Source organism: Manduca sexta, chromosome 13 (genome assembly GCF_014839805.1).
Source record: "Manduca sexta isolate Smith_Timp_Sample1 chromosome 13, JHU_Msex_v1.0, whole genome shotgun sequence".
Classification (NCBI taxonomy): domain Eukaryota; kingdom Metazoa; phylum Arthropoda; class Insecta; order Lepidoptera; family Sphingidae; genus Manduca; species Manduca sexta.
This window is the reverse complement of record NC_051127.1, coordinates 7,495,136-7,515,132: the sequence shown is the minus strand read 5'-3', so window position 1 is coordinate 7,515,132 and position 19,997 is coordinate 7,495,136. Positions and strand designations below refer to the sequence as shown.

Sequence of the window (19,997 nt, the reverse complement as noted above, 5' to 3'; positions counted from 1 at the left end):
CAAAAACTACTCAACCGATAGAAGGACATAGGCTCCTTTCAATCCCGAGAAAATATATAGCGGGAGTTTTATCCCGGAAAACTCTTTTACGCGGGCGGAGTCGCGAGCAGAAGCGTGCTTCAGATAAAAGTGCTAAATCTATAAATATCATTGATAAAAAATAATTGTTTCCATTAAAAATTGCCCCATGTAGCATAATATTATAATCATGTTACCTTTTTTATGATTTTTACACGTAGCGTCATCTAGCGGTACTCGTGCAAATTATTTATGAGTACAGAACGAATTATTTTGAACTAGTTTATTTTTTGATTTCTGTAAATCAATATTTACTGATGTTAAAAAAAGTATTTAACCATTGACGTATATTCTATAGATACCTACGAACGTCCATATAAATTTTGACCATACTAAAGTCAGTTTGAACGGATATCAGTTCTAATCATTTGAACACAGTGAATATTCGGAACGCAAATGATGTACGCAGTACATATTATATCGATGTATTTAACGCTGATATTTTGTATACTAATAAGAAATACACATTTCTTTAAGTAACTGTGTCTCGAATTTTTACTTACTTATCCTATTTTATTAACAACTAGCTTCCGCTCGCAGCTTCGCCCGCGTGGATTTCGGACTTCAAAAATGGAGTCAGTCGCGAACGTTCGAGAATGTTCGTTTTACGAAGCTACTCGCTAAGTGATTCGCTAGCCTCTAGGTGCCAAGCAAGCCACCTGCCTGTGCGTTCGCGACCTTATATATATACAAAAATAATCCTTATAGCATGATTCAGTATTCACGCGTGATGGCTTATTATTAGCGTATTTCATGTATAACTTTGGTGTTTCTATACCGATTTCTATGATTCTTTTTTATGGAATATTTAATAATGTTAACTTTTTAAATTAGGGATGACTGAGAGTGTTATAAACGTAAGAGTAGACAAATATAATGAGAAAGCTTCGAACTGCAAAGCTATCGGGAGTTACACGTGTTATTGTGAGTCAACCATAAAAGATAGACATATGCTGTCGTGGGATATTTTTTACATAATTTTAAGGAGAACATTTCCGTCATACATGATTTCTGTGTAGCTTTAACCATTAAGGTTGCACACGCGACGGAAGCTTAAATAATGGAGTAACTTCTCCCGTTTTCCCAACATTTCCCTTCACTGCTCTGCTCCTATTAATTGTAGCGTGATGAAAAGTATACTATAACCAGCACAGGAGTATGACAAATAATTGTACCAAGTTTCGTTAAAATCCGTCGAGTAGTTTTTGTTTCTATAACGGTTATACAGACAGACAGACAGACAGACAGACAGACAGACAAAAATTTTACTAATTGCATTTTTGGCATCAGTATCGATCCCTAATTACCCCCTGATAGTTATTTTGGAAATATATTTCATGTACAGAATTGACCTCTCTACAGATTTATTATAAGTATAGATAGATTACAGTTTTGAAAACGATAAAAGTAAATAGTATCTATACTTTAATAGTTTAAATATCTGTAACCAGTAGCGATGACATTGAATAAAAAACAAATACTTAATATTTTTTGAATTTTTGAGATATCAGATAATGTTTCGTAATGCCCGGTGATCATGACGTAATTTTCGTGCTAAATAGCATGGATACTGATTCGAAGTAGTAAAACGATACTGTATATAGGTACATATTAACAAGAAAGTACTGCATGAACGGAGCGGCTTCTCCAACCACCAGCACTGAAGATCATTGTTTCACAGGATACTGATCATAAGAGAGATTTTCTGAATCTCGAACACCTAATACTTCACCTAATTCCTATACCTTTCTTGTAAGACCAACAATAAATCCATGATTATGTTGGCTTTTGGGTGTTTATGAACATAGAATCCATTTGAGAGTGCATTGTCCACGTATTGATATTTGAGGAAAAAAAGGTGCGTTGACTCACTGTTTTCTTGTATGTGAGTGGCCATCTGGGTAGGTACCACCGCAATATATATTCTGTCGCCTAGCGGCAGTGTGCATGCACTGCTGTGTTCCGGTTTCAAGGACATTGTAGTCGACGGAATTATTCGGCGTTATGATACTTACTTAACATCTTGTCGCAGCTGACAAGCACAGCTAGGTGCCACGCAGTACTTTATAATTGAAACCTCTGTATGGTGTTGCTACTATATCTGAGCCGTTGTATCACTTACCCTGTCTGAATAACCGTCAGGCGAGCGACATGCTCATCTAGTCATTCAACGATGATAAAAAAATCTCAGCTCTCTTTGTGTTTTTTTTGATCTCGCGAAATCTTCCGACTTATGGGAAGAAGACGGTGTGGGTGTCGGATGTATGGAATGGATAAATTTAATGTATCGTAGGTAACTAGTCATTAATATTGGGTTTTTCTGCTGAGTATCAGTCCCGAATCAGTAATTTGCGCCCAATATGGCGATTGGCTCACCTCCTATTATATCATGGGACCGAACACACTTGGCGAAGTTGGCTTCTCCCTCGGGTACGAAAGGCGTGATGCGTGTTTGTTTCGTTAGTAACTAACTTGTTTACTAGCGGATTACGATGGAATTCTCATGTATACGTGAGCGACAGTGATCGCGCGAACAATTATTTATTTTATTATTCAACGATATCGATTAGATAGTTATTAAAGCCTTTTTGCGCACGACCTTGTTATCTAGAATTCAAGGCAATGAACCGTATCGGCAGAAGTATTTTGCTAGCGTTAAATATATTATTGTAAGACAAAGGCGTCCACTAATTTCTTATATAGAGTTGATGGATCATCGGGACTCACAGTTTAACTATCAGTCAGGAGGTAACATCGTTAGGATATTGAATTCACATGGTGAAGCTCTGTCAATCCTAGCATTCCAGTGTCAATAGCCGGCATAATGTTGGTGACCGTCAATGTCCGTAATCACTCATTGGGCGCCATGATATTATAACACTGTATAATCTGCGACTTCTCCTTAATCTACAATTTGCACACGGCACCAAAAGAATTCTATATTATCAGCAGACCCGTATCAATTATCGAAATATTATTTGCTGATTTTGACGAATATTATCGTGACCAGCAATTATTACATTTTAAATAATATTTTTTTATGAATTTCTAACACGTTTGACAGTGGTATCGTTTTATCGATAGCTGATTAAATAATCTTAAATTAACTATTATAAAAGTGATTACGTTTAAAAGAGTGTGGAGTGAATGTTTATCTTCACTAAAACGACAAAAATAAAAACGAGGCCCGTGGTAAAATGTAAATCTTCCTACCTATCATTCTTTTAAATATTATGAATGCCAAAGTTTTCATTATATTTATATTTGTTACAAGTATACGCTGAAACCGCTGAACGAATCTAAATGTAATTTTGCGTATGAATAAATTAATTTACATAAAATCAAACCTCTACCTCAATTTTCGTGAAATTATAAATCCGTCCCATGAATTAATGGTACAGGATGCACATGATGTCCCATCAGGCCCATATTCGAATCCTGAGTAACAGGTGTTGAAAATTTTTATCCTAAAATCTCAAACATTTTTTTTGTCTGACCTGGGTATCAGACCGAGAAGTTCGTTTTAGAAAAATAATTTTGACGTAATATATTTGAAACAAATTTGACCTGGGCGAAAATAGGAAGATTATTGTATAAATTAATAATTATTTTCAAATGGAAATAAGTGTAGATCTTAGCGTTTTTGCGTACATTGCCATCTATTGATACTGATAGCAAACAAAATAATATGATAATAACTCGAGTGTTAGCTGTCCTCCATGAAAATTATGATTCTGTGCTAAGTTGTTGCTACTACATAACAGATGTCGCTACAAACCAATCATTGCTTTTTTTCTTTTATACTAGTTAATATTTTATAAAGCCATTAAAATGGTGGTAACTGTAAAGACAAAAGTCTTATTTTGACTACTGAATATATTATAATAGTACTATTCATACTAAAATAATAAATGCGAAACTTTGTGAAAATTTGGATGTAGTACATTTAGGTGTTTATGAGAAGTACACGCAGAAAAGGGTGAACGGGCTTGAGTGAAATTTGGCACGCGGATATACTAAACACCTCCTGGATAAATATAATATAAGCTACACTTATTAATATAATATTATGAACCTTTTATTTTGGTTTTAAAATAGATGGCGCTGACGTGCTGCAGATGATTTCGTTCGCCTCGTATGTTATTAGTTGCTTTCTAATTTATTTCCGACAAACTGTACAGTGGGACTATTACGGAAAAAGGCATTACCGGCGAGCGAAGTCGCGAAAGATACTAACAATAATTCCTTACATAAGCATTTATTTAAATTACTTATTCGCATAGGTTGTCATTTAATTAACTTTATAGTATGGTCAAAAAATTACTTAAAATGTAATTTAGTGATACCTCTTAAATCTTATCTCATCATTCTAATGACTGTATATTTAAGCTATGAAACCATGACGTTGTGGGTTCGACTCCCGAGTAGAGGAACTAAAATTGAGCGAGTAACACACCTATTACAATTTGACATTCTGGATGAGACAGTATTGCGATTAATATATAGCAGGTACTTACCGTGCAAACAATCATTATTTTTCAAAATCAGATGCATTAAAATACATTAAAATAATACAAACATGCTGACTTCCAAATATTGCCACCATTACTGCAATATCATTAATTTTATTAACATTATCATATAAGACGTAGATAATGTTAGAAGCGGTCAAACAAAAGTGACAAACAATAAGCTGCTACCAGGATTCGGGGTGATATCAATAACGACTGGTAAGTATGATTGATTAACAACTTGCAAGCCTTTTTGCACACGGGACTAACGTCTGGTGCCGTGTGAACTACACTTAAGGGGAAGTCCACGAAAATGACAAATGGTTTTTTTTATTGCTTTGAATAACGTGACGAGCTTGCCGTTCGTCGGATAGTAAACGATACAACCGCCCATAAATATTAGAAACACCATTCTACACCTTGAATTGCTAAGTATTGTTTTTTATTCCACTGCACATGAGATGTTAAGTCTTCTTATGTCCAGTAGTTATACTGACTACAATGTTTTTCAAACCGGAACACAATAGTGACTACACATGACCGTTTGGCGACATAAAAAGGCATTGCGGTGGTACCTACCCAGGCGAATTCTCACATATGTCCTATCACCAATAAACATCCACCATCCTTTAGACAACTAGGAATGACCAATAAATAAATATTGACAGTACCCACTATTATCTATTCTGTGTTAAGACGTCAACAGTATTATACAAAACATTACAATACGGAGCTTTTGTTCTCATTAAACACTCAGACATATATTGTCTTGTGCGAGCCATGACCACTTGTTGAAGATGTCATCCCCTGATACTCCGAGGTTCGGCAGAAACATGGCACAAAAGGAGCTGCAACTCATTTCATACGGTCACTGCGACATATTTTAACTAAAAGAATACAGTTGTAACTTATCTATTAATTAAAATCATTCATGATGGACATTCAGTGAGCGATATAGAACTGTCGGTGAATCATCAAAATTACGTTTCCTTACTAGATTACGCATCGGGTGATAGCTGTACACAACGTACCTAGGGTACGGAGTTCGTGAGTTTTAGGGGGCCCCTTTGGCCCCATATTTACATTAAAATACGGGGGCGCCCTATAATTCGCACTGCCCTAAAGGGTCCCCGACCAATTTTGATATACGAGCCCTTCATGGACTGAACTCACCGGAACAAGCTACGAAAACTTTTCACAAATTATTTTGCTAGTCGCTCTCGCTCTCGTCAGTGCTAACAGCCTTTCTTAGCTTACAATAAAATTCTTCTTTGTTTTGCACACGATGTCAAACTTCCCCTTTATTGTTGCACACGGCACCAACTCGGCTGATTATCAACAAGTTTCATATCAATTATCGATACACATTCGGTGCTAGTGTGGACTATATCATTTGTTCAGTGTGTTGTACTGTGTGTACAAGTCGTCGCATGCGGAGTTGCTATGCCGATAATTTATATAAGTCTGAATGGTATATTATTATAGATGCCATAGCTTTATTATACGGAAAATACGATTCTGCAACACAATAAAAGCAATCGTCTAAGGGATTTCAGCGAGCGAAGGTCTAAAAATTATCGCGACGTAAATATTTAAGTAATATGACATCTGATACATAATTACACTTATGTACTGGTATTACTTGTGCGCTATCATTAAGTGTTAAGTAAACCTTAGTCCTCTATGAGCTCATGCTTTTATACATATGGGTTAGGTTAGTACTGCATTCACATTTCATTGAGCTTTAATTCTTTCAATGTGTGAGGGAGAGCGTCTATGGATATATTAGGCACTAATTTAAATCCCAAGCAACAACAAATTATACGACTTTGTGTGTCATCCTAATCCTCCTAGCAATAAACATTATTTTTGTATCTTATCTCAGTAATATTATTTATACGAATGTTTGTAAAAACATTTGGATGTTTGAAGCCGCTAAACGGATTTGGATGAAGACCACGGATAAACCATGTTGTGGGTAAATCGAAATGTTTAAGTAGATGGCGCTGGCGTCGTCGTGCAGATGGCGTTGTAGTAGTGATTAATAGACTTTTGTAGCAGAAAAAGGCTTTTTATTCGGATAAAGCCGTGAGTAACACCTGAAAAAATCAAATATCAGCCCTGTAATATATACTGTCTCACTGTTGGGCACGGGCCTCCTCAACTACTGAGAGGGATTAGGCCTTAGTCCACCACGCTGGCCTAGTGCGGATTGGTAGACTTCACACACCTTCGAAATTCCTATAGAGAACTTCTCTGGTGTGTAGGTTTCCTCACGATGTTTTCCTTGACCGTTAAAGCGAGCGATAATTCACAAAGAATACACACATATTTTTTTAGAAAAGTCAGAGGCGTGTGCCCCTGGTATTTGAACCTACGGACATTCGCCTCGGCAGTTCGTTCCACAACCAACTACGCTATCGCCACTTTATTTTTTAGTAGCACCTAGTATTAGATAATTCACTATTATTGTTACATAATATTATAATTTCGGCAAGGACAACGCATTGATATTAATCACTAATTAGGAAATATTATTGTTAATACAATTACTAATAAGAATATATGATTAGTATTTAATGCAATTAGCATTAAGGGATTATTTATTAGGGTTTTCTTTGGTATGATATTAGATAATTAAGATAACTTGGATCAGTTCGTCCTTCCAATTTTAGTGTTTATTTAACTATTCTGCTTAACAAATTGACTACTACGTCTAACAGAAAATACAATGTAGTATAAGAAGAAATCCACTGAGATTATTCACAACATTAATGCCAGCGGCGTTAATGTTGTGAATAATCTCAGTTAACTGCGAGTTACAGTTTACACGCAGCTTTTGGAAGTAACGAATAAGGGATTGTTGTAGTTTTTATATTTCTATCTAAGATAACTCTTCATTATAGTTTATTTTTGGGAGCTGAAAGATGAGACGGGCATTCCATTCACATTACAGTAAGCGATACGACAGCCCATAAACGGTATCAATACGATAATGAATTTTAAATTACAAAGTACTGCGTGGCACATCACGCTCGTCAACCTTTTCTTTATTTTTAACACAGAGAAATCTGTTTACGGATTTCTGCCGGACTACACACCAGTGGCGAAAGGTGACATGTTCCGAAAGGGAACCCTAGAGTATTTATAAATACTAATATGCTTAAATGTTGTCTGCAAATCGTTCTAATGATAATTAGATTCTACATGATGATAATGTCTTCCTAGCCGATTTCGGCCACGGCGACTGTAGAAACTGGACAGGTATATTTAACTTGAGCTAAGACTGGGCATCTTCTAGTCGCGCTTCAGCCCTTCGAAGTGCTCTTAAGTGACTTGTAGATATAGTCAATTTTATTAACGAAAGTACGAGCGCAATTTGGGCACGTCAATAACCCGCCGACGTAATTATAATTAATGGACACCGATGGACGGATCTTTAGCATTCATTCATTTCATTCATTCATTCTACATAAATTCTACTTGAAGGGAAGCTGACGGGAATCGAGTTATTTCGACCCTTCGCCATTACTACACGCTGCTGCTTGGCGGCCAAAATAGACATTGCGATGGTACCCAGGCGGACTCTCACATATGAGAGACCTACCACCAGCAAACCCGCCGGTAAACCATCGTACCCACTAAAACCCCGCCATTCGACCCTCTCTCCCTAATATTTAAGGTCGCAGGGTGCGCCAGACACGAGGCAAGATGTCTCATAATGTACGAACGCTGGGTATTGTTCTGCAAACCGGAACACATTAGTGCATTTACGCTACTACTTTTGCGATAGTAATAGATATTGCAATTACGTGGCGATCTCGGATAGTGATATCCACGCATATATATCTATCCCTTAAATAGTGATTAGTGCGGCTTCTCAACACTTCGAATTCTCAATATTTTTTATAATTTTTAAAACCAATCCTTATACATTTGTCTACAACAAGAAAGGTCCGGCCTGACCTATATTTCCGGAATTCCAAACACCCTCTTCCAATCCATATCCTTTTCGTGCGAACTGGCAGCACTCCCATTATATTTTGGTTTTGTACCTTGGCGATTGGCTTATTTTGCCGCTTAGCAATCTATGCTGATATTAGTTTTATCCATTTAGAGCGTTTTTTTATTGCTTTAAATGACGAGACGAGCTTACCGTTCGCTTGATGGTAAGCGATACGACCGCCCATAAACAGCATAAACACCCTCCAAAACCTTGAATTATAAAGTATTGTTTGGTATTCCACTGCGCTCGCCATCCTGAGACATGAGATGTTAAGTCTTATTATGTCCAGTAATTACACTGCCTACAATGTCCTTCAAACCGGAACACAACAGTGTCTACACACTGCTGCTTGGCGGCAGAAATAGACATTGCGGTGGTGCCTACTCAGGCAGACTCTTACATAGAGACCTACAATCAGTGAAGCGTCTAGGAGTTCTCCAATAATAATTTTGATGACTTGATTTGTCATAACTTTGAGTTTCAAAAAAATAGGACCTGAACAAGAAAATGTCAATTTTGTAAATATATTTTATTTTAACCTATATATTTTAAATATAATTTGAGTACTAATGTCGAAATTTAATATGCCTGTATTTAAAGATTCTTTTACTAAATATTTCACAAGCCCCTTTTACAGGAGTTAGTACGTAAACCTGCTTAATTAGGTACTTAAATTTAAAGACTTTAATACAAATCCCATACAAATGATGATACATTTCGTTAGCGATTTTATGCAAGTTCTGTTGAAATTGAATAAATATGAGATAATAAAGTATTGATTTACAACGTGATTCATTATGTGAAAATATAGCTCGCATACTGCAGCTTGACGACAAATATAGAAAACGATAAATAAATCTCCGTTTATTAGTGCAGTATACGTTAATAACGGTAATGTCTCAGCTATGAGAAGCATTCATACGCTATCGGCTTATTACATATTGATAAGCGAATCAGTCCAACACCAATAAATCTAATGAATTACAACCTGATAACGGTTTTATTGAGCTTGTCCGTTCGGTTTATTAAATAGTCATTTAAATCTATCGTATTACCATGTTTTCGGAGGAGATTCTTTTTTCTTTTTTTTTATTGCTGTGAATGACGAGACGAGGTCGCCGTTCGCCTGATGGCAAGCGATACGACCGCTCATTCAACACCTTGAAATACAAAATATCGTTTCGTATTTCCCTGCGCTCGCCATCCTGAGACGTGAGATGTTAAGTCTCATTATGTCCTGTAGTTACACTGGCTACAATGCTACTACAAGATTTTGGACACTGGTACTGGTACTTGGTACTTTTTTGATGCGCAAGCCGCTTACCGAATTGTTTGCGGATGAAGCCTGCGCAAGAATAGTCGAGATTTCTAAATTCTCAAACACCACCCCTCCCCTTTCTCCCTTTATTTTCTGTGACGTCAGCAGCGAATTTGTGATTATTATGATGATATGTTTATGGCTTGGGAACTTAGAAATACCTTGTTCTAGACCAATATATTCGGATCTTATATGCTATAAAAAATAGTTTTCATGACGCGGTGGAAACAACAATAAAAATGTAGTGACATCTTGAATGAATGCAATTATAGTGTTTTGCATTTTGATAGATTTTTTAAAGAGGTGCTTGCTCTCCCTAACCCCTGATGTTCTTATTGTCAACGGACGTTTGAATCGGTCATTAAACATAATAGAAAAACTATAACACGTAATACAGGACGAGGTCGTGGGTTTTTCGGTAAATAATCGGAATGTTAAGATGTGCAGATAATTCGTTGTACATCTACAGTGAATACAAACTCGGCGCTTAACATTCGCGGCACGCACCTCGTCTCGAGTCAATACAAGGCACTTCTAATATTTAATTGTCTGATTTCCAAGGTTGATTTACTGTATCACTATTTTTATCACTTATTTGTAATGTGAGGCGATTTAACGCGTTTAAACGTAAATTTGCTCTTTGTGTGGTATCTAATGGCGAATATATCGATGTTTCAAGTTTTAACTGGTGGTAGGTCTTTCATACGCGAGAGTCCGCCTGGGTAGGTACCACTGCAATGTCTATTTCTATCGCCAGTGTGTAGTCACTGTTGTGCTCCGGTTTGAAGAACATTATAGCTAGTATAAACACTGGACATAATAAGACTAAACATCATGTTTTAAAGTGGAATACCAAACAATAATTGTAATTTAAGGTGTTGAATGGTGTTTCTTCTGTTTATGGGCAGTCGTATCGCTTACCATCAGTTGAAAAGAAAGCTGGTCTCATAATTCAAAACAATCGGAATATAAAGTTGTAACCTTCATATACCATCTGAAATATTCCGATATAAATAAGGTATATAACAAATATTTTGCACGGCAGAACGAGGCATGGTTTCATGACATAATACTTTGTATATTCTGCAGCTCAAGCGGCAAGTTAGTCTCCATTTTCTAGACATATCCATATTACAGCCTGGTTTACGTAGAACAGTCGACGGGCAGTCACGTCGCGTTGAACCATAACATTATGCTCTTTGAACTCGCCGCCATTGCATTACTGATCCCTAGCCTATGCCAACCGCATAAATTCTGCATTGAAACTTACATTGAATAAATTTATAATGCATTACGGATTGTTGGAAAACGTCGATTATTATTTTATGTTTATGAATGCAGACACCAGCTTACTTCTCAACATTGTAGAATTTTTTTAAATCTATAAAACATTAATGACTAAAATAGATACTACTTACTTCCCCATATTCTATCAATGGACGGATATATTTATTATGTTTTAAGTCAGTGATATCTGAGTATTGGGTATAGCTGCGTTTCTGGTTACCCTTCGGTTACATTGGGTTTATAATAGGGGTCGCAATACCGGACCATTTTTCAAAACCGGTATTTTCGGTATTGACCTAAAATAAATTCCGGTATTTTCGGTATTTCCGGTATTTGAAGAAATATTAGAAAAATAGGAAAATATACATTTAATTTAGTAATTAAATGTCAAATTTTAATGACAGCTTAGTGGTTAGTTAAAGGCTAAATGAAAAGAGATTATTTTCGTAAGCCAACGTTCATGCCATTCTGATTTCTGAGAGCTGGCTCAAACCTCACTTTCCTTCTACCCTTTACCCCCTCCCTGGTTTCATTTTGATTAGAAATGATCGCGTTGACAGGAGAGGGGGCGGAGTCGCTATATATTTACGTAGCGACCTGAAATATAAAACTGTAATATCTTCCTCTGCTTCTTATTCTGCTTATGCGAAATTTCTGTTTCTTGAGGTTTGGGTCAAGAGTGTGAAAACCTTACTAGGTGTTATTTACTGTCCCCCATCTCTTGATTACTTCTCCGGTCTGGAAACAGTTCTGGAATCTATAAGATCAGAATATGTTCATCACATCATCATGGGTGGATCATCATCGATCTCGTAAACTCCTTACTGTCCTTGATTCTGCTAAACTGCATGTCCTACCACTGCAAGCCACCCACCATAATATGGATGGTCACGACACTTGGCTTGACATTATGCTCACCTCTGCTCCTTCCCCTGTTTTCTCCCACGGTCAATTTCCCGCTCCTGGCTTCACTCACCATGATCTCATCTAAATGTCTTAGGCCCTAAAACCTCCCAAGTTCCCCTCTAAAATATTGCACTTGCGTAGTTTTGGTCGCATTGATGCGGATAAGCTGAAAGGAGATGCTACTAACTTTAACTGGGATCACCTAATGGCAGCCACTTCTGTTGACGATAAAGTCGCAATTTTTAACCGCGCTGTCACTGCACTCTTTGATACCCTTGCCCCTTTAAAGAAAATTAAATTAAAACGTCCTCCTGCACCGTGGATTACACATGGGGTTAGGATGGCGATGAGACGAAGGGATCGGGCTTTTCGACAGTACAGAAGGGATCGTTCGGAGGAGAACTGGTGCCTTTTTAAGACTGCAAGGAATCGGTGTAACCAGATGGTCCGTAATGCTAAACGCCGACACATTTTCAGTAATATTTCTTCTTCCTCGCCAGGCAGTATCTGGAGATTCCACGGAACTCTGGGTATTGGCAAAGTTAAAAACATAGATCTCCACGGTGCGACTATTGGTTTGGATGACATTAATTAATATTTCACATCTGTTACCATGATTGATCACCAAACTAGGCATCGTACCATGGATTTCTTAGCGGCTCTATCCAGGCCTAACATTAATACTTTTCATTTTTCTTCTATGCCGTTGGGTGAAATTAGAAAAGTCATACTATCCATTAAATCCAATGCTACTGGCTGTGACAACATCAGTCGTCGCATGATAATCCCTATCCTGGACCAACTTCTACCAATCATGTCCCATATCATTAACGCCTCCCTCAGCACTGGTATCTTTCCGTCTTTGTGGCGAAGAGCTATTGCTATCCCTCTTCCTAAAATCCCTAACACATCACTTGCTAAGCATTTCTGTCCCATATCTATTCTCCTTTTCTCTTGAAAGTGCTCGAGGCCTGTGCTCACAAGCAGCTGTCTGAGCATGTGCACCGAAACAACCTACTGTGCCCACTCCAGTCTGGCTTCATGCCTGGCCATAGCACTATTACTGCACTCCTCAAAGTGACTGGCGATATTAGGGTGGGCATGGAGGATTCCAATGTCACTGTTTTGGCTTTGGTTGATTTTTCCAACGTCTTCAATGCAGTCAGTCACGACATTCTTCTTGCAAACCTCTCCCACCTTATGATCTCGCCCACGGTACAGTTGGTGCGCCTAGACGATTCTTCGTCTAGTTGGCGTGATATAGACTGTGGCGTCCCTCAAGGCGGCATAATCTGCCCATTATTGTTCTCTAACTTCATAAACTTCTAAACACAAAATCTTCAATGTGCGTACCATCTGTATGGTGATGACTTGCAAATTTATTCTCAGGAGCAAGTCGATAGTGTGTCTGCAACTGTAGATAGGGTAAATAAGGACAATTTCGGCCTTTCGGTAAACCCCGTGAAATACCAGGCCATTATTGTAGGCAGCTCAAGGCTTTTAAACAGGTTGTATTTTACATCTATTCCCCCTGTTATGTTTCTCAGCTTTGTTTATCTGACAGCTTGCTGTTTGTTCAGCTTTGTTAATCTGACAGATTCAAGTTGTATCACAATATTAGCCAATCACAACGGCCCTACGTCTACGCACTGCGAAGGCTGCCATGCCGTCAGCACTGAGAAATAGACTTGTTATCACAGCAATGCTCCGTCCTTAGATAAATAACGTCTATTAATAATGAGGATAGACTTTAAAGAACAAAAAATATTTCTTATAAGTTCTAATAAAATAACAATTATCAGTTAACACCGCTATGCTTAGAACAAAACAAAAGTAGCAATATAGCCATAAGCCATGTATTTTGCTCGCTTTTTAAAGAATATACGCCTATACGAATGAATGAAATTGCAAGCAGCTTTAATTTTTGCGATTTAAAACTCGAAAAATTAATAATTATACACACATTTTGTACTGAATTTTATAAAAATAAAATACCGAAAATCCCGGTATTTGTAAAATCAATACCGGTATTTTGAAGTTCTTAATTTGGTCCGGTATTCCGGTATTTTCGAAATCCGGGATACCGGTTTGCGACCCCTAGTTTATAAAGACGGTATAATATATTGAAAGTTCGTTTTTTTAATTCACAGTTTCTTTTGCCATACTTTTCAATGATTTTTGTGTCGACATTTGTCTCGTCGATTGCTCGAATAATATTTGAACTACACGGCATTTACTGTATACCACGATGAGAACTGTATATAATTCCGTGACAAAAGTATTTAAAAATATATATAAATTGTTCTAATTAAAAAACAGCTTTTGCATGCGACTCCGCCCGCGTGAAAAAAAATATACGAGATAAATAATTTACTGCATAAAATGTAGCCTATAGCAATTAGAAGTAGCGTAACATCCTTATCGTTAAAAAAAATGAAAATCGGTTGAGTAGTTCCTGCGATTAGCGCGTTCAAACACACTTATTAGATTTTAGTAATATAAAATAACTACTGACAAACGTGTACCTCTGTTCCAGATCATTTAGTCATTGGGTTATATAAACAAATCCTTCTTATCATTCTCAAATCATTCTCATCTTTGCGAAGGTAACCAGTATACATTTAGTCATATTTCTAAACTTGTTTTAGCGTTAAGGGGTGGTTAAGAATTGCTTAAATACCTGTCAAAAACAACATCGGTTTTCTAGTTTAGACCTTATGAAGAGGCAAGGTGGCGGATTTTGACTTACAGCTGATACAGCTTATAAGTAAGAATGATAATGCATTGAACTGTTTAATAAACTAAGCTTAAGCTATCATTTAAGAGCTCGTTCTCAGCTGAGTCGTAGCTGTTTAATTATCAAAACTCAGCTGCCAAAATCCGTCATATTGTGTGACTTAAGATATTATATGAGATGTTGATATCTGTTTATTTAATAGCTATGATCAAAAGATATTGACATTAATTTAATAGCCTTTCAGCTGCTACTACCGCCGGTGGTAGGTAAATAATTTTCAAAATCCGCGCAATAATAAATAAGATAATATAAAGCTTTGAAATTTAGTGGGAAGGGAAGTTTTAAAATTACAATAATATGGAAATATGACCTCACCCAGTGCCAACGCTGCATGAGTGAAAAAAGGACAGCACAATTACCCCATCACGCCCCACTTTTGTTCACAACAGTATTTAAAATATGAATAACTGCTTTATTTGTCAACAAATTGTGACGCTGATTAGACAGAATAATTTGTTTTTCATATTATTTTCTGTTACATATAAAATAATAAACTAAATCAAACCTAGTAAACTACCCGATTGTATAGACTTCGAGGGATAATCAACCTTCGTCACGCGACATTCTACTGGATCAGTTGCAGTGGTGACACTTCAAAAAGTTAATATCGCACTTCAGAGCCAAACTGAGTTCTACCTATTAATACGGTCCAAAGACATGCACATATATCATGGCTGAAAAAACAATATTAGAGTGGCTTACTTCACTAGAAATTGCAATATCCTCTGACGCGAGGACTACTTTTAGAAACTTTATAATTAAAATCGATAAGCAAACAAAGAACCCTCTCTCCTTAGTTCTTAACTGATAAATATTCATTCATGCGGAACAGTTATCAGTGATAAACTCGACCTAGTAGCAGATTAGCTTTGGATAATATGCAGCGATACCAGGGGATTCTTATACAGGGCTTACGCGGTCGAACAGGACATTGTGTCTGTGAACCTGGGACCTTGCAGCTGTCACTCCTTACTTCCAAACATGAGTGAGTTTAAGTCAATATTATTTTTATTAGCGTACTAGTTATCAACAAGATGTGACTTAGGGGCCGTTCAAGTATTACGTAACGCAATTTTTGAACATTTTTGGACCTGCTACCCTCCCTTGTAACGCGCTGTAACATTTTCCTGTACGCCCCCCCCCTCCCCCTCCTGCAAAAGTTATGTAACTCTAAAGTTACATTGTTTTTTTAAATAGTCACAATTATTTTACGCAAAATACCGGAAAGTCGCTAAAATACCTTTGCTGTTGTTTTAAAATAAAAAAAAAACAATGTTACATAACGCTTTGTACGAAAACCCCTTTCCGCCTCTGTAACGCATCGTAACGTTTTACAAGATCCCCCCTCCCCGCAAATTGCTTTACTAATACTTGAACATCCCCTTAAGTATCTTAAACTGTATTTATACATGTACTAATACCGTTAAGGATACGGTCCCTTGTGGCTGTAATCTATGCTATAAAAAAATATATTCGGAAGTCTCTCAAATTGAAATTCACTGCCCCGGCTTTAAACTTACTAGTTTGCGAATTGTAACTCTATCCACTTCATCATTAAATACTACAGATAGGATCGTAAACTACGATCAGCAGCCGGTAGTTAGTATTCGCAGCGTCGCCGGCCATTTGGCAGAACCACTGCGATTTAAGATAAGTACGCGTCGATATGTGAACGATTTATACGGATTAAGGGCTCCTAGCTCTGGCTGGGTTTGTACCTAAATAGTATAGCAGTAAAGTCTAGAATACTATGTGATATTGGGATTTAAAAAAATATGCCCGTGTATGATTGAATCTTAAGTATTTAATTGACTTGGAATTTTTTTCTGACCGTATTGCCACTGACATTGCTGTATTGGCTTTCGTACGGTTAAATTCGCTCTATACTTTGGGTTAATCGTGATCTTAAGTTAATCATGGCAGAAAAGTACTGTCGCAATTTCTGCTATAAAATAAATAAAGTTGCAGCGATATATTTGAAATAGTGTGTAGCGCTGATCCTGCAAGGAAGGGATAGGAGATGAGATATACATATACATCGTCACGTCACGAAAAATGTCTCAAAAAAAAGGCACTCAGCTATTGCATGCATCTATCTTCTAGTCACTGAGGTATCTTCAAACGCAACCCTATTTGTTGTAATACAACTATATAATGTGTGCCTTTTTTTCTGATACATTGTTCGTGACGTTACACTTTTGGGGTTAGTTGAATAGCAATAAGGGACTGCATTCATATATCCATGCTCTTTTTTAATACGCTAAGAAATGAAATGCGTTAACGAAGGCGTTGCCGTAGTATCATCAATTAAATTTTAAAGTACCACATATCCACTGTCTTGAGCTGTAATAAGCTTTGAAATAAAACTATTTTACGGATTTTATCGCGGTTATGGTCACGGAGCGGATCTATGAAGGCTGCAAAGTCTTCGAAACGTCAGGAGAAAATTATTATTTATACATAATCGCGAACATTCGTGTAAACATAAGAAATCATTCTGCAATAAGCTTTCTATCATAGAGCAAGATTGGCTTTCAAAGTAGAAGTAAGTTGATATTTTTCGAGCAATTATTATGTTATGCCCATCTCTTTCTCGTACGATTATATTATATTTGTGCTTGCTCGGTACGGTGCTTAGCGTTAGGAAAAACAGAAGTGGAACCCAGAAAGACCTATTCCAATTATAAAGTACAAAATTGGAGGTATTTTTGTTGGTATCGGTATGACAGCACGGGTCTACAACATGGGATTCCATATTCCACTTTAGGTATACAAAACGCAACGATATACATAAACAGTATATAAAAGCTGTTCTACACAACAATAAAGAAGACTAGCAGATTAAACAATTATTTTCCGCGCTACCAAATAAAAAACAATATCGATAGCAACCAGATCAAACAAGTCAGTACAAAATTAATTACCACCTTTGACCACCGTCATCGTGTAAAAGCAACACAACCACGTGATTTTAAAATCCGTAGTGTCATAATCGTTACATCAAAACAACGCGTATGATTATTTAATAGCACGTTACATCACTTCCTCATGAGCGCGCAAATTTGTCGGCCATATTGTATGCGCGCCGTGTCCGCCATTTGTGACATGTCAATCCGGCGCATCACACACGCATGCGTGATTTGATGCATACTAAATAAGGGCTAGGCTGAAAAGATTCGGCCGTACGTGGATCGTGCCAGGCGATGGGTTAGCATATAGTATAATGATTTTTGCGTTTTATTGTATGAAATGATCGATAGATAGAGCTGAACCCCTGTAAAATAGGTTTTAGCCCCTTTCCCATGCTGGCGTAAGCATAGGTATATGTTTACAAAATCTATCTAAATCTTTTTATTGTTATATATTTATAAAAATCATAAGTAAAGATATAAAGCTGAATAAATGACTTTTCAGACACCCCTATCACCCATGTCAATGAAAATAAGCAAAGCATAGACCCCCAACCCATTTGATGATTACGTAATATTTCAACAGCGCTTTATTCCAATTACTTGATGTTGAAGAACTCATTATATTTAGTAGTTGTATCTTTACCCACATGAAGAACTTGAATTATCTCTACATTAATGTAAGTACTCTTCTTGCTTAATTTTTATTTACCGACTGCCTAATCTATTTGACGGTTTCTTCAAAATTTATTGGCTACGTGATAATTGATATGCGCTATTTATTTCAACATATTTATTTCTGTTAGGTATAAATGTCGACGTGGTGACTATTGTCGAGTAATTATGCGCTTACGTTGCCTTCTCATCACTAAACTTATTTCCCGTAATTATCAAATAACATTAACTTTACAAAACCGCGTATCGCTGGGCTATAATGCAAATTTTCATTGAGTAAAGGCTGCCCAAAGAGGAAGTCGAGTTTGTAAATAAAACAAAGAGCTTGAGGTTTAAAAAAGCGTTGTTATCTTGTACAAGTATAGTATTTATTTAATTAGGATTAACAAGTCCTCAAACATTTCTATTGAACCACTTGGATAAGATTAGATAGCGAAAGGTCAAGAAGGTCGATTTCAATTGACAAAGGTGACTGGGAAATGACAGCCTGTTTGTAAACTGATCCTAGTGACGTCCTAAAATATTATGCAACAAAGCTTTTTATTCAGTTTGAGGTTTTGATCCAACAAAAATATGCCAATCTCATCATACTTTATAAAAGTAATAATATACAGCACACAATATTTACTCTGTTGACATAAAAAAACCTTATGTAGCAGTGATAAGCCTACTCTATTAATTACAACAAGCTCTTGGCAATGTTTGACTGTATGGAAAAAGTTTATGTTACTTTCTAATCTCATTATTACAGAAAGCACTAATCGCCTAAACATTTACTCTTGCAGTACTTATTTTATGTGATTGTGAAGTGCATCGTTTCTTATACTGTCTATTGACAAGACTGCATGTGATAGGTAAACTTGGTAGAGAGTGTAGTGATTTGAACATAGAGATTATTCACCTTTCGACTTTTACTCCGTTTTATAGTTTTTGATGATGTTTGGATTTAGAAAAGTGCACTTCGTAGTCGTGGATGTCTCATCCTCTCCCAGTGACTGTCCTGAGCCGAGGTTCGTAACCCGTTAGTGGGTTGCCCTCAGCATGGTCGCTTAATTTCCAAGGGTTGCGAGCGTCTAAAGCACTCACCCAAAAGCCCAGTGTATTGGTATAAGCCGACCCTTGCCAGGCTAACAAATGTAAAGTCATGTTATATTAAAGTGTGATTCTTTCATTTGTCCTCCAAAGGACTTTCATTCGAGTTGCAGCAAAACCAAGTTATTAATAACATAAACGTGAGAAGTATCGTTTTTAGGTATGTTTGTAGTGTGTACGATAATTTTTGGTTGTAGACGGCGTGCGGTACGGGGCGCTGATAACGGTATCGATAGTAAACAACCTTCCTCGTAAATGATTAGGTCTTCACGCAGTCTTTGCGAAGCTAACCAATGCTATATTTGTACTGATGTGGCAATTAGCTACAGATTTATTAAATATATTTTAGTAGAGCTATATATTTTATTACTATATCATAATTTTCCAAATACAACAATATTTTAATTAATATAACCTC

The 19,997-nt window shown here is 36.9% G+C and overlaps 1 protein-coding gene across 1 annotated transcript in view; it reads left to right on the top strand.

Moving 5' to 3' along the window:
* Positions 1–15,780: 15,780 nt before the first annotated feature.
* LOC115449809 (high affinity copper uptake protein 1) overlaps positions 15,781–19,997 on the top strand; it is a 38,345-nt gene continuing 34,128 nt past the window's right edge. Inside the window, exon 1 of the mRNA XM_030177705.2 lies at positions 15,781–15,888. Coding sequence (XP_030033565.1) covers positions 15,885–15,888 — 4 coding nt within the window. The 5' untranslated portion in view covers positions 15,781–15,884. The remainder of the gene's footprint in view (positions 15,889–19,997) is intronic.